Source organism: Palaemon carinicauda, chromosome 37, assembly GCF_036898095.1.
Source record: "Palaemon carinicauda isolate YSFRI2023 chromosome 37, ASM3689809v2, whole genome shotgun sequence".
NCBI lineage: Eukaryota > Metazoa > Arthropoda > Malacostraca > Decapoda > Palaemonidae > Palaemon > Palaemon carinicauda.
The window spans coordinates 22,031,942-22,048,345 of NC_090761.1; the positions used below are offsets into that span (position 1 = coordinate 22,031,942).

Below are 16,404 nucleotides of genomic sequence, written 5' to 3' on the forward strand. Positions count from 1 at the left end.
AAAATGGAAGTTTCGACTTAATAAAATTAGGAAATTCCTTCCACGCAACTGCCAGCTTTGTTACAAAAGCGCTACTTATGTTCAGGAAAATCTCCTATTGATGGATATAAAATTAACGTTTAGGTGCGAATTCCTCTATAATATAAACGGAAAGTGATGCAATTGCTGTGTGAAAATTAAAGATTTCTAAGAGGTTTTAAAATAGTTAATAAACTCTACTATAAATGAGCATCGAAAACGCTTTTCTCGAAACGCGTCAAGCGACCTGTTCGGGGAAAGTGTGTGACGTCATCGAAAAGGGGGCGGGGAAAAGCAAGAGCTTCTTGCGATTGTCAGGTATATAAGCCAGCAAGAGGTTGATAGAGACAACAAGAACTCACTCCAAGGAGAAAGAAGACCTCTATCTCCCTCGCTTCAATTCAAACATCAAAATGCGTGCCTCAGTATTGGTAAGGATCTCTGATGTTCAATTTATTTTGTCAAATTGACAGCACATCACATAGATTTTCCATTTGAGTTTTCCTGATTATAGTTTTCTTCGTTACAAAATTAACCTCTTTACTGGTGTGCGATTTGAAATCGTCCAATTGGTCAGCTGGTACTGTATACTTTAGATAAAAGTATATATATCATATGGGTCTATATCTAAATTTAGTATGGATCCCTTACTTTAAAGTTATTAATTTTCTCATTACGGAGAGAACTTCATATCAAATCAAATCTCATTACGGATACCATGCAGATTAAATACTCATGGAATTATATATAATAAAAGAAAAAAATTGAAATACCCAGAAACATGAACACTATGTAGTTACACTCGAATTTATATAAGCAATTCTAAATCTTATATTTAACCTCAATACATTTCTATTCCATAAATAAACACTATAACTTACTTAAAAATATTTATATTTCCTACAGTTTGTCGCTATCGTTTTGGTATGCAGTGTAGCTGCATATCCTGAACCACACAGCCCTACCTACGCTAGTGGAGGATTTGGGTAAGAAACTAGCAATATCTTTTCATTTTCTACATTAATTAATTAAATTTTGTATTTTCTGTGAAAGTTGGAAAAATGACAAAAGATGCTACTCTGAATTTTACACTTAGTTATATAAGACATGCTTATCAAGAAACTTTTTCTTTTCAGTGGTGGCCGTCCATTTCATGGCAGTAGGCCATCCAATGGGCAGCATGGAGGAGTGAGACCAGTTCCTGGAGGAGTAGGAGGAGGTCTTGGTGGTTTAGGAGTTCATGGTGGCGTAGAATCAGTTGGTGGAGTTAGCCCAGTTCATGGAGGAGTAGGAGGAGGTCTTGGTGGTTTAGGAGGAGGTCTTGGTGGTTTAGGAGGAGTTCATGGTGGCGTAGGATCAGTTGGTGGAGTAAGGCCAGTTCATGGAGTTGGATCAGTCCATGATGTAGTCAGGCCTGTGCACACTGGAGCAATTGGCCACGGAAGCTATGGCAAATAGACAACCAAAGTCTCATATTTTAGTTACTTTGGGGGCCAGTATTTTGTAATGCTCTTTATTAATTATAATCATGACTTCAAGAATTCCTCACCATTATATAGATGTACCCAAACTTAAATGTGGCTGATAAATAACAAGTTAAAAAGATCTAAAAGAGCTACCCTCCACAAACACTATAAAAATAAACAATGATTATACAAACAAATTGATCTCAAAATCTAAGTAATATTTAAGGTCCACAACCCCTCTTAATAATAGTTATTTGAGATAAAAAATATTTAGTGATACTTTGTAAACAGATGCTCACACAAACACGCACGCAGACAAACAAACAAATAAACATAACTTCACTCATAACCACAATGTTATTGTTATTGTTTTTGAATTTGTAAGTCGTTCATGGAATTTATAAACACTGTGATATGATTTTCAAAAAATAAATTATCTTTATACATAACCCCGTTTTTCTGTATTATTCCCCTATGGTGTTCTAAATGAACACTTTATATCTCCAATTCTCATGAGCCATCTCAGACATGACTGAAGCAGAAATATCTGCTCTAGTGGCTAATCTGACAACTACTATAGATGGATTCTGTCAGCTTTACAGTAGAAGCGCTGAGTTTGTCGTGGACAGCAGTAGGTGTATTATAATCCTCATTACCAGCAGGATGCTATAATCCCAAGGGCTCCAAAAGGAAAAATAGCCCCTTTAGGAAAGGAAACAAGGAAACAGATAGAATAGTGTAACTGAGAGCACCCTAAAGCAAGAGAACTCTAAACTAGGACAGTGCAAAACCATGATACAGAGGCTATGACACTCCCCAAAACTAGAGAACAATGGTTTGATTTTGGAATGTCATTCTCTTAGAAGAGCTGCTTGCCATAGTTGAAGTCTCTTTTTACCGAATGGAAAGTAGCCAATGAATAATTACAGTAGTTAAACTCTTGAGTGAAAAAGAATTGTTATTTTAGTATTGTCAATTGTTTGATGAAAGAGGAGGATGTGTAAAGGATAGGGTAATATATTCAGTGTATGTAAAGAGGCGTAAGAAAACTTAGCCGTAACCAGAGAGGGTTCCAATGTAATGCTAAATTTATCTGGCCAGTCACAGGACCCAATAACTCTCTAGTGGTAAAATCTCAATGGGTGACTAAAGGTGTCCTTAAAGGTAGTGTTTTGTTGACTTCTTGAAGCTAAGATCCAAAAAAATTACTGGCTATAATCATTAGTAAGATCATTCCATAATTTTCAAATCATCTGAACTAGTTTGCAGTTAGGTAACTTACCCTAGGTCTGCCTATGTTGAGAAGAATCAAGATGGAATTGACTGAACAGGATGACGACCTTTTAGAAATGGACTCTCGCAGTGAATGTAGCCGAGAATTGAATTATGACTGGATTCCTAAAGAAAGTGAAAATTATAGTAGAAAGAAAATGGAACAAGACAAAAATGATATTCGGAAGGGGAAACAGAGTGCCATGCTGGAATTAAAATAGGTTGAGTGGACATGATAAAAAGGCTAATAACAAGAAGGGATATTCCTCATACAAAATTGATATCCATAGGCCGTACTCAGAGTAGCTTAGATAAATGACAGGCTAGCACATAAAATACAAAGTAAAGTACTTATCACTCAGAATCATGGGAAGGATAACTATAACCCATTTAAGACGGAGAGATACTTGAGGCAGTTACAGTTTGCACAGAGGAATTTAGTGGACTAACTAAATTACCTAGTAAATGAATGCTGCTGCTACGAGCGAGAGAGAGAGAGAGAGAGAGAGAGAGAGAGAGAGAGAGAGAGAGAGAGATATGGTGGGGTGATTATTACTACGGTTCTTAAGAAAATATCGGAAGCTACAAGACGTTGAATTTTGAAGAACACCCTTCATGAACAGGTTTGCCCGATATTTCTACTCATGCTAAATAATTGTCTGACATATCGAAGCAAGTCCCAATTTTACCCCAGGATGACATCCATGAACATACTCAAGTTATTTTGAACCCCTAATGAAAAAAGGTATTAAAAACACACACACACACACACACACACGCACATATATATATATATATATATATATATATATATATATATATATATATATATATATATATACAGTATATATCCCAAAACATCATCATCATCATTATCATCATCTCCTCCAACGCCTATTGACGCAAAAGGCTTCGGTTAGATTTCGCCAGTCGTTTCTATCTTGAGCTTTTAATTCAACCATCTTCCATTCATTATCTCCTACTTCGCGTTCATAGTCCTCAGTATGTGTATATACATACATACATATATATATATATATATATATATATATATACATATATATATATATATATATAGAGAGAGAGAGAGAGAGAGAGAGAGAGAGAGAGAGAGACTTCTCCGTCATCTCTATCTTGAGCTTTTAATTCAATACTTCTCGGTCGTCTCTATCTTGTGCTTTTAATTAAATAATTATCGGTCGTCTCTATCTTGTTCTTTTAATTCAATACTTCTCCTTCATCTCTATCTTGAGCTTTTAATTCAATACTTCTCCGTCATCTCTATCTTGAGCTTTTAATTAAATACTTCTCCGTCGTCTCTATCTTGAACTTTTAATTCGATACTTCTCGGTCATCTCTATCTTGAGATTTTAATTCAATACTTCTCGGTCATCTCTATCTTGAGATTTTAATTCACTACTTCTCGGTCATCTCTATCTTGAGCTTTTAATTCACTACTTCTCGGTCATCTCTATCTTGAGATTTTAATTCACTACTTCTCGGTCATCTCTATCTTGAGATTTTAATTCACTACTTCTCGGTCATCTCTATCTTGAGCTTTTAATTCACTACTTCTCGGTCATCTCTATCTTGAGATTTTAATTCACTACTTCTCGGTCATCTCTATCTTGAGATTTTAATTCACTACTTCTCGGTCATCTCTATCTTGAGAATTTAATTCACTACTTCTCGGTCATCTCTATCTTGAGATTTTAATTCACTACTTCTCGGTCATCTCTATCTTGAGATTTTAATTCACTACTTCTCGGTCATCTCTATCTTGAGATTTTAATTCACTACTTCTCGGTCATCTCTATCTTGAGATTTTAATTCAATACTTCTCCAATCATCATCTCCCACTTCACGCCTCGTAGTTATCAGCCAGGTAGGCCTGGGTCTTCCAACTCTTCTAGTGGCGTGTGGAGCTCAGTTGAACGTTGTTAAGATAGAATGTAATGGTGTTTAATATTAATGATATTTATGTTTCTGGCAATGCACATGATTCTTAGCTTGTTGAACGATTTTCCGACTATCAGCATTTTGTTTGAAAGTCATCCCTTAAATGTCATCTAATAGCCGCCTCAAGACGTTCGCTTCTTGGATAGCATAAGCGAAGACGATATATTATTATTATTATTATTATTATTATTATTATTATTATTATTATTATCAGCTAAGCTACAACCCTAGTTGGGAAGAAAGATGCTATAAGCCCAAGGGCTCCAACAGGGTAAAATAGCCCAGTACGGGAAGGAAATAAGGTAATAAATAAACGATATGAGAAATGTGATAAAGTTCAGGCTTTTTGCTTCTCATTCTTTCTAGATATCAGTGGACACTTGTTTGACAATAGGTCTCAATTATATGAAATATTTTAACTGTCCTTAGCTCTCAATCGGAATCATACAATCTATGACTTTAGTAATTAAATTTTTATTATTATTATTATTATTATTATTATTATTATTATTATTATCATTATTATTATTAATTGCTAAGCTACAACCCTAGTTGGAAAAGCAGAATGCTATAAATCCGAGGGCTCCAACAGGGAAAATAGCCCAGTGATGAAAGGAAATAAGGAAACTACAAGAGAAGTAATTAACAATTAAAATAAAATATTTTAAGAACAGTAACATTAAAATAAATCTTTCAAATATAAACTATAAAATCTTTAAAAAACAAGAGGAAGAGAAAAAAGATAGGATAATGTATTCGAGTGTACTCTCAAAAGCAAACTTACTATGATCCAAAATACAACAATTGATTTAGGATGAAATGAGACAACTTTGTCACTACATAATACAATTCACGTCTGGTACATGACTGCCAACAATTCCTTATAAAAATATCCTTATAAAAATAGGACTGTTTAACAGTTTTGAAGTAGTGGCCGATGTAGTAACGTCCTGACTAGTGCTCGCCAGACTAGGGTTCGAGTCCCGCTCAAACAATAATAATAATAATAATAATAATAATAATAACAACAACAACAACAACAACAACAACAACAACAACAACAACAACAACAACAACAACAATAATAATAATAATAATAATAATAATAGTCTTTGCTTACGCCTATTGACGCAAAGTGCCGTGGTTACATTTTGCCATTGGTCTCTATCTTGAGCTTTTAAATCAATACTTCTCCATTCATAATAATAATAATAATAATAATAATAATAATAAATGCTTTTTCATAAAACAGGATAATGTGGTTGCCAGTATAAAATATCGTAAATATTAATTTGCTAAGATAGCCCAAAGAATAATGGACGATCGAATTTCCAAAATCGGCATGATTCATATAAGTGAATATTTCACTTGCAATTCCAAACGACGAGTCTGCGCTGAGCAGTCAATAACCCGGGAGAAGAAAAAAGTCGAATAGGAAAACTTCAAAAGTCGAGGGAAAAAAAATGGAAGTTTCGACTTAATAAAATTAGGAAATTCCTTCCACGCAACTGCCAGCTTTGTTACAAAAGCGCTACTTATGTTCAGGAAAATCTCCTATTGATGGATATAAAATTAACGTTTAGGTGCGAATTCCTCTATAATATAAACGGAAAGTGATGCAATTGCTGTGGCAAAATTAAAGATTTCTAAGAGGTTTAAAAATAGTTAGTAAATTCTTCAATAAATCAACATCGAAAACGCGTGTTTCTCGAAACGCGTCAAGCAACCTGTTCAGGGAAAGTGTGTGACGTCATCGAAAGTGGGGCAGGGAAAAGCAAGAGCTTCATGCGATTGTCAGGTATATAAGCTAGCAAGAGGTTGATAAGAGACAACAAGAACTCACTCCAAGGAGAAAGAAGACCTCTATCTCCCTCGCTTCAATTCAAACATCAAAATGCGTGCCTCAGTATTGGTAAGGATCTCTGATGTTCAATTTATTTTGTCAAATTGACAGCACATCACATAGATTTTCCATTTGAGTTTTCCTGATTATAGTTTTCTTCGTTACAAAATTAACCTCTTTACTGGTGTGCGATTTGAAATCGTCCAATTGGTCAGCTGGTACTGTATACTTTAGATAAAAGTATATATATCATATGGGTCTATATCTAAATTTAGTATGGATCCCTTACTTTAAAGTTATTAATTTTCTCATTACGGAGAGAACTTCATATCAAATCAAATCTCATTACGGATACCATGCAGATTAAATACTCATGGAATTATATATAATAAAAGAAAAAAATTGAAATACCCAGAAACATGAACACTATGCAGTTACACTCGAATTTATATAAGCAATTCTAAATCTTATATTTAACCTCAATACATTTCTATTCCATAAATAAACACTATAACTTACTTAAAAATATTTATATTTCCTACAGTTTGTCGCTATCGTTTTGGTATGCAGTGTAGCTGCATATCCTGAACCACACAGCCCTACCTACGCTAGTGGAGGATTTGGGTAAGAAACTAGCAATATCTTTTCATTTTCTATATTAATTAATTAAATTTTGTATTTTCTGTGAAAGTTGGAAAAATGACAAAAGATGCTACTCTGAATTTTACACTTAGTTATATAAGACATGCTTATCAAGAAACTTTTTCTTTTCAGTGGTGGCCGTCCATTTCATGGCAGTAGGCCATCCAATGGGCAGCATGGAGGAGTGAGACCAGTTCCTGGAGGAGTAGGAGGAGGTCTTGGTGGTTTAGGAGGAGTTCATGGTGGCGTAGAATCAGTTGGTGGAGTAAGCCCAGTTCATGGAGGAGTAGGAGGAGGTCTTGGTGGTTTAGGAGGAGGTCTTGGTGGTTTAGGAGGAGTTCATGGTGGCGTAGGATCAGTTGGTGGAGTAAGGCCAGTTCATGGAGTTGGATCAGTCCATGATGTAGTCAGGCCTGTGCACACTGGAGCAATTGGCCACGGAAGCTATGGCAAATAGACAACCAAAGTCTCATATTTTAGTTACTTTGGGGGCCAGTATTTTGTAATGCTCTTTATTAATTATAATCATGACTTCAAGAATTCCTCACCATTATATAGATGTACCCAAACTTAAATGTGGCTGATAAATAACAAGTTAAAAAGATCTAAAAGAGCTACCCTCCACAAACACTATAAAAATAAACAATGATTATACAAACAAATTGATCTCAAAATCTAAGTAATATTTAAGGTCCACAACCCCTCTTAATAATAGTTATTTGAGATAAAAAATATTTAGTGATACTTTGTAAACAGATGCTCACACAAACACGCACGCAGACTAACAAACAAATAAACATAACTTCACTCATAACCACAATGTTATTGTTATTGTTTTTGAATTTGTAAGTCGTTCATGGAATTTATAAACACTGTGATATGATTTTCAAAAAATAAATTATCTTTATACATAACCCCGTTTTTCTGTATTATTCCCCTATGGTGTTCTAAATGAACACTATATCTCCAATTCTCATGAGCCATCTCAGACATGACTGAAGCAGAAATATCTGCTCTAGTGGCTAATCTGACAACTACTATAGATGGATTCTGTCAGCTTTACAGTAGAAGCGCTGAGTTTGTCGTGGACAGCAGTAGGTGTATTATAATCATCATTACCAGCAGGATGCTATAATCCCAAGGGCTCCAAAAGGAAAAATAGCCCCTTTAGAAAAGGAAACAAGGAAACAGATAGAATAGTGTAACTGAGAGCACCCTAAAGCAAGAGAACTCTAAACCAGGACAGTGCAAAACCATGATACAGAGGCTATGACACTCCCCAAAACTAGAGAACAATGGTTTGATTTTGGAATGTCATTCTCTTAGAAGAGCTGCTTGCCATAGTTGAAGTCTCTTTTTACCGAATGGAAAGTAGCCAATGAATAATTACAGTAGTTGAACTCTTGAGTGAAAAAGAATTATTTTAGTATTGTTAATTGTTTGATGAAAGAGGAGGATGTGTAAAGGATAGGGTAATATATTCAGTGTATGTAAAGAGGCGTAAGAAAACTTAGCCGTAACCAGAGAGGGTTCCAATGTAATGCTAAATTTATCTGGCCAGTCACAGGACCCAATAACTCTCTAGTGGTAAAATCTCAATGGGTGACTAAAGGTGTCCTTAAAGGTAGTGTTTTGTTGACTTCTTGAAGCTAAGATCCAAAAAAATTACTGGCTATAATCATTAGTAAGATCATTCCATAATTTTCAAATCATCTGAACTAGTTTGCAGTTAGGTAACTTACCCTAGGCCTGCCTATGTTGAGAAGAATCAAGATGGAATTGACTGAACAGGATGACGACCTTTTAGAAATGGACTCTCGCAGTGAATGTAGCCGAGAATTGAATTATGACTGGATTCCTAAAGAAAGTGAAAATTATAGTAGAAAGAAAATGGAACAAGACAAAAATGATATTCGGAAGGGGAAACAGAGTGCCATGCTGGAATTAAAATAGGTTGAGTGGACATGATAAAAAGGCTAATAACAATAAGGGATATTCCTCATACAAAATTGATATCCATAGGCCGTACTCAGAGTAGCTTAGATAAATGACAAGCTAGCACATAAAATACAAAGTAAAGTACTTATCACTCAGAATCATGGGAAGGATAACTATAACCCATTTAAGACGGAGAGATACTTGAGGCAGTTACAGTTTGCACAGAGGAATTTAGTGGACTAACTAAATTACCTAGTAAATGAATGCTGCTGCTACGAGAGAGAGAGAGAGAGAGAGAGAGAGAGAGAGAGAGAGAGAGAGAGAGAGAGAGAGAGAGAGAGATGGTGGGGTGATTATTACTACGGTTCTTAAGAAAATATCGGAAGCTACAAGACGTTGAATTTTGAAGAACACCCTTCATGAACAGGTTTGCCCGATATTTCTACTCATGCTAAATAATTGTCTGACATATCGAAGCAAGTCCCAATTTTACCCCAGGATGACATCCATGAACATACTCAAGTTATTTTGATCCCTAATGAAAAAATGTATTAAACACACACACACACAAACACACACACACACACACACACACACACACACACATATATATATATATATATATATATATATATATATATATATATATATATATATATATTATCCCCATCATCATCATCATCTTCTCTTACGCCTATTGACGCAAAAGGCTTCGGTTAGATTTCGCCAGTCGTTTCCATCTTGAACTTTTAATTCAACCCTCTTCCATTCATCATCTCCTACTCCGCGTTCATAGTCCTCAGTATGTGTATATACATACATATATATATATATATATATATATATATATATATATATATAGAGAGAGAGAGAGAGAGAGAGAGAGAGAGAGAGAGAGAGAGAGAGAGAGAGAGAGAGAGATAGAGAGAGAGAGAGAGAGAGACAGAGAGAGAGAGACTATTTTTGTCATGGCCATCCAAATTGTTTCAGGGTTGATAGGTTCGTGTGTATATATATATATATATATATATATATATATATATATATATATATATATATAAATATATACACATATACATACATACATATATATACACATACCTACATACATACATATATATACTTATATATATATAAATATATATATATATATATATATATATATATATATATATATATATATATATATATATACTGACAATTTTTGTCCTGGCCATCAAATTGTTCCAGGGTTGATAGGTTCCACTGGAACACACCCCTAGCTCCCCGGAGAGCGAGGAATAGTTCAGAGGGAGTAGAATGCAATTTATGTACTAACAATGTTCACTACAAATCCAACCACCAAAGAAGATGGACCAGAGAAGGCGAGAGTTGAGTTCGCTAGAAGCATAATAATGGCGACAACAATTTTAGATATCCAATGAAAGAAATATAATAATTGCTTTGGAATAAAAAAAGTTTAGTGTAAAAATATCTTCCTGATTCTAATGTTTATATGTAGGATTGCAGATATTTTTTATTTAAGTCTATCCAGTGATTAATATATGTTTTTTAAAATCGTATATGAAATCTGCACAAAATACTGCAAGGTTAACTAGCCACACCGTCGTCTTAAGAGCCAAAGGTAATGGTACATCATGAATAATTAACATAACAATCACAGGTCCTTTAATTACTAAAAGACTGTTGATTGAATTATTACAAAAATTGAATTGATTATCATTCCTATATTGTTACTTATCAATATCAGAAAATTATTGTCGAAAAAAATTAATTTCAAAATAACTCCACGACTGAGAGGATGTCTATTTATACAGACGGGACAACCTGAGACCTTCGGTGCTGTTGCTTACACAATAATTAGACAATAATTATACACGGCTACGTACAGAACGTGACTGACGTTTCTGTTAGTAATTTGTTAGTAATTACACACACACACACACACACACACACATATATATATATATATATATATATATATATATATATATATATATATATATGTGTGTGTGTGTGTGTGTGTGTGTGTGTTTCTTCAAAAAGGCCCATAAAAGAAACAAAGGAAATAGAAATAAATCACTATACTTCTGCCAATACACATTGGCCCTCTTCACCGTGTATTATACACCTTGAAGAGGGCCAATGTGTATAGGCCGAAGTATAGTGATTTATTTCTATTTCCTTTGTTTCTTTTACGGGCCTTTTTGAAGAAACACACACACACACACAAATATATATATATATATATATATATATATATATATATATATATATATATATATATATATATGTATGTTCATTAACAAGGGTAGACCATATAAATGAAAACACAACACATTTGCATCCACACTGATTATAAAGTGTGAGGTCGTTTTAAAAAGTATAGATGTACATTTTTTGAGGGCTGGATTAGTAAGATATCTTGACAATGGACTTATTCAATGATGGTCTCCTTATACCAGCCTAGGTAGTAGGTTGGCCAGGGCACCAGCCACCCGTTGAGATACTACCGCTAGAGATTTATGAGGTCCTTTGACTGGCCAGACAGTACTACATTGGATCCTTCTCTCTGGTTACGGTTCATTTTCACTTTGCCTACACATACAACGAATAGTCTGGCCTATTCTTTACATATTCTCCTCTGTCCTCATACACCTGACAACACTGATTACTAAACAATTCTTCTTCACCCAAGTGGTTAATTACTGCACTCTAATTGTTCAGTGGCTACTTTCCTCTTAGTAAGGGTGGAATAGACTCTTTAGCTATGGTAAGCAGCTCTTCTAGGAGAAGGACACACCAAAATCACACCATTATTCTCTAGTCTTGGATAGTGCCATAGCCTCTGTACCATGGTCTTCCACTGTCTTGGGTTCGAGTTCTCTTGCTTGAGGGTACACTCGGGCACACTATTCTATCTCATTTTTCTTCCTCTTGTTTCGTTAAAGTTTTTATAGTTTATATAAGAAATATTTATTTAGATGTTGTTACTGTTCTTAAAATATTTTATTTTTCCTTTTTTCCTTTCCTCACTAGGTTATTTTCCCTGTTGGAGCCCCTGGGCTTATAGTATCCTGCTTTTCCAACTAGGGTTGTAGCTTAGCAAGTAATAATAATAATATAGATGACCACGTCTAGGAGGATGTTTTCCAAGTAGTTCTTGTTGTTTATTTTAATAGACAATATATATATATTTTTGGGCTCAAGCCATGACGTCCTGATGGAAGGTTCCTTTTTGGTAGCTTCCTTGGGTATATGACTACTAGGATATTCCCAGAGAATTAAACCACAGGTTATCACAGAATTCTTACTTCTGGAGCGAGTATCCTAAAGGTTTCCCTTTAAGACATCGTATATCAACAGGGGACGCATGTATTAACACGCCACATAGCTATCTGCACCCCATATAGAGTTAACACTTCGATATGGAGGGGCGGAGAATAACTGGGGAGCCGTTCCACAGTTACACTCGTCCGTGGCTACTTTTGGTACTCGAAACGTAAACAAACGGGCGCCATTGCTAAATGACGTCACGTCCGTCCTCATCCTTCTTCTAGTAGCTGCCTTGCTTAGACGGATTTCCCCTTGTGCTTTTTTATCGGCTTGCATCTTCGTAATGTCGCTACCTTCAGCCTCGCCTTCTTCTGGAAAGTTGAGTACCAGGTCCCAGTATTGTTTAAATAAGCTCTGACCATAAAGTAACTTATACTTTTCGAGATATTTCATGTTTTCTGGCGGAGCTGTGCTGCTACCGGACACGCCATTTTATGGCGTGCCTTATTTAGCTAGCCTGAACAGCTTATTCCGGCCTCTTAACTAATTGATACTGTTTGTTATTTAGTCTTCATAGCTAGGAACTTCATATATCGTGTTTTGACGCTCTTTTATCCGGTCATCGCCTGACCCCATATTAGATTGCTAGCTTAGCCCCTAGGCCAGATTGCCTAGCACCAGTGTTCATGCATGATATATTCCAGTGATCCTAGGTTAAGTTATGAAGATAGTGGCATTATTTATCATACTGTTTACTGTGATGCAAGTGTTTTTCGCCTTCAGGGACCATATAGGAGATCGGTTTGATTGTGTGCCTTTCTAACCTAACCTAAATGTAGGACCCCTATATGCTCCCTTCATCCCCTGCCTTCGGGCATTACCTCTGTGTGGCCATGCTCCCCCTGCTATAGGGGATCAAGTCCGTATCAGAGTATTTATCGCTTCTCTGTCCTCCCTAAGGGAATGATCCCCCTTAGGGTTGCGTCCGAGAAAGAGGAATGGCCTGTCCTTCCTCAGTTGCTTCGGTTAGGTTACTTAACCTTCCATGCAACTTGCGATGTGTCTTTCAGCCTACCTAGCTTGGGGTTTAACACCCCTTATCTAGGTTAGGCCTGGGGGGGGGGGCTAGTTCTGTACTGTCTTAGTTTGAGACGGTACCCATGCACCGTTCTCATTCAGGTTACCTACCCTAGGCTAGGGAGCGTCCTCCCTTCCTTGGTGGCCGTTTTTGTACAGAGCCTCCCCTATGGAAGACCCCTCTTCTTCTCCCTCCCCACCTATCCCTTGGCATAGTCTAGCCTATACATAGGCTAGCCTATACACATCTGTCCCTAGTCCTACAACTCCTCCTTCGGGTGGAGCGATAGGGCTATCTTGAACTCCTGTTGAGCAGGCCGCTCTGGTACATATACCCTTCATAGCGTCCTATGGGGTTAGCCACTGGAAGCGATTTGTCCGCAGGGGTTCCCCCCCCCTCTTGGGTGTACCCTAACCCTCCCTTGGGTTACACTGGCACCCGGCCGACTGCTGGCCCCCTGCCATTGGGTGATAGGACCCACTCCTATCATGGGTACACTCACTCAGGTGGGATGCCAGAGGGGTATGTGATCTTACCCCTCCAATCCCTCCTTCTGTCTCTCTACCTATCCTGGTGCCGGTCCCTTGCCGCCTCTACTGCCGGCGATACCGCCCTTCTCTTAGTGACACATTCCTGAGATACCCTCCCTCCCCTAAGTCGACAGCCTTCCGTGTGCCGGAGGGCTGCCGCCTTCCGTCGGCGTATAGCCGATGGCCCACCCTTCCATTACCTAGTTTCGGTTGTTCGACCTTCGGGCCGGCCTCCGGCGTGCCGGCAATGATTGCCGGCGGTCTGGGTTTACCATACCATTCTGCCTTATCTTATGAACTGGTCACCAAGCCGGCAGCCTTTGGCTGCCGGAGCCTCCGCCTCCCGCCGGAGTGTCGCCGCTGTGCCGGCGGCCGCCAAGTTGGCATTATACCTGAATTCTCTATGTATCTTCCTTAATGCCATAAACCTTGCTGGAGCGGCCTCCGGCGTGCCGCCGGTCTGCCGGCGCCCTCCGGAAGCTCCAAGGGACTTGCACCCCTTCTACCAGCTATCGACTACATGCTGATAGCCCTACACTGCAACCAGATAGCTTGGCTACTCCGATGGATAGGTATTGTCTTACCGTTCTATTAGTGGCCGTGCTGTCTTCTTGCATATTACAAGTTTCCAGCATACTGTGTGTGTCTTAGCGCAGCTGGTTGCCGGAACCCGATCTTATATGGGGTCTTCTGCTACCCCCCTTTACTCTAAAGGTCTGAGTGGTCTCAGTCCTTGATATACATCGCAGGCAATCTCTGCTAGAATTATCTTCTGCCTTCTATGGCGGTCCATGAAGATTTCCGCTTTTGTGTCCTCGGTCACAAACAAAATTGCCTATTGATAAGGTTACGGTAACCAGCTGGGCGGGATACACAAGTATGTGTCTATCTACTTCCTTTCCCGCTCCTCTCTTTAACATTACAATATTATAAATTAATTAATGTTAAGTGAAAGTTTAACTACTTAAAAATTTAACTTTAGAGTAATGTAAGTCACTCTTATGACTTCCGTATACTCATGTTCTCTTTCTTTTACAGGAGGAGTACATCAAGTGTGACCACAACTTCTGTGGAGTGAAGCGCCCGCACTTCTACGGGCACACGGCGTGTCGGACCCACGCCCCCTGCGCCAATAAGAAAGGCGACCTGAAATTCTGGGACCCGCAGCACTGTACAGTCTGCAAGAGTCGTCTGGTCGAAGCGTTCGACGATCCTCCTTCAGCGGAGGTAAGGGACACTGCTCGAGAGAAGCTACGCAAGTGGGTGCGTGGCTTCCAGAAGAACGCCACCGGACCGTATCTCGCCACCGAAGATTTGAGGGCCTTGCTATTCCCGAAGGCATCAAAAGACTCAGTGGTCCCTAGTGATCAGATTCCCACCGTCCAGATAGTAGTGGAAACGGATGTGGTCATGGCTCAGTCCATGCATGAGTGCCGTTTAGACTCCGACAACGTGGAACGTATGTCGGAAGTGTCGGAGACCACGGAGAGAAACCTCATGGGCGACGAGCTCGACTATGAGGAAGATCAGGTGGAATACCCTGAGTCGGAGCATGAGGTCGCTCCAGCTTCCACCCCTGCACCAACTCCTACACCGACGGATGTATCACTCCCTTCTACATCCGCTACCCCGGATCCTACCCCATCCAACACTCAGGAGATCTTCAAGATGCTTGAAGCTCTCATGGATAAGAAACTTCGCGAGACGCATGAGTTCTTCAGGTCCAACCTCGGAAGTTCGAAGCAACCGAAAAGGATTTCGGTTAAGGACCTCCCTGCATGCTCGGATACTAACCCATGGAGGTATGCCGAACACATGCCGATCACCACGGGCACGATCTTTATTAGCGAGAAGGTCGGCTCGATCGCGCTGGAAGAAGTGGAATTCTTCCCAAACATTGAGGCTTACCCGGACTGTTACGTCCGACTCAGGTCCGAACCCGCCTCTAAAGAAGAGACCGAACCAAAGGAGGTTATCGTGTTCGATCTCCCGAAGGCCCAAGCTATGTTAGCCAACACGGTGAAAAGTAGGGGCTTCACCTGCTCTAAACTACTGGCGCTTAGCAAAAAGCACCCGACCTACGTCGCACCAGGCGATGCGACCTTCCCCTTTCTAGAAAAGGCCTTCACTGCGGTACATAAGGCAGTGGAAGAAGGGAAACCTTGCCCTGCACTGGAGGAGTGCAGATCCTTCTCCCTGACCACTCCCCCTGATGTTAGACACTGGAAAGACGTCCAGTCAACCTTCGTGGTGGGGAAACTAGAGCCTGACGTCGCTGGTCGTCAGTTTAACGAGGACCTCCCGAAACTTAACGATCATCTCCTTCGTCGGGAACATGATACGAAGGAAAGGCTCGCCGCATCTATGTCCCTCCAAGTACAG

General features: G+C 38.7%; 2 protein-coding genes across 2 annotated transcripts; both read left to right on the forward strand.

Annotated features, from left to right (window-relative positions):
* Window positions 1-325: 325 nt before the first annotated feature.
* On the forward strand, window positions 326-1,476 carry LOC137629222 (holotricin-3-like). Its single transcript, XM_068360484.1, has 3 exons — window positions 326-449; window positions 925-1,004; window positions 1,155-1,476. Exons 1-3 carry the CDS (start codon window positions 432-434, stop codon window positions 1,474-1,476), a joined length of 420 nt encoding a protein of 139 aa, XP_068216585.1. The 5' UTR covers window positions 326-431.
* Window positions 1,477-6,521: 5,045 nt separating this feature from the next.
* LOC137629223 (holotricin-3-like) lies at window positions 6,522-7,657 on the forward strand. Its single transcript, XM_068360485.1, has 3 exons — window positions 6,522-6,627; window positions 7,103-7,182; window positions 7,333-7,657. Exons 1-3 carry the CDS (start codon window positions 6,610-6,612, stop codon window positions 7,655-7,657), a joined length of 423 nt encoding a protein of 140 aa, XP_068216586.1. The 5' UTR covers window positions 6,522-6,609.
* Window positions 7,658-16,404: the final 8,747 nt, after the last annotated feature.

Coding starts and splice junctions, on each gene's coding strand:
- LOC137629222 (XM_068360484.1), top strand. Junction 1,005..1,154: donor TACGCTAGTGGAGGATTTGG/GTAAGAAACTAG, acceptor TTTTCTTTTCAG/TGGTGGCCGTCCATTTCATG.
- LOC137629223 (XM_068360485.1), top strand. Junction 7,183..7,332: donor TACGCTAGTGGAGGATTTGG/GTAAGAAACTAG, acceptor TTTTCTTTTCAG/TGGTGGCCGTCCATTTCATG.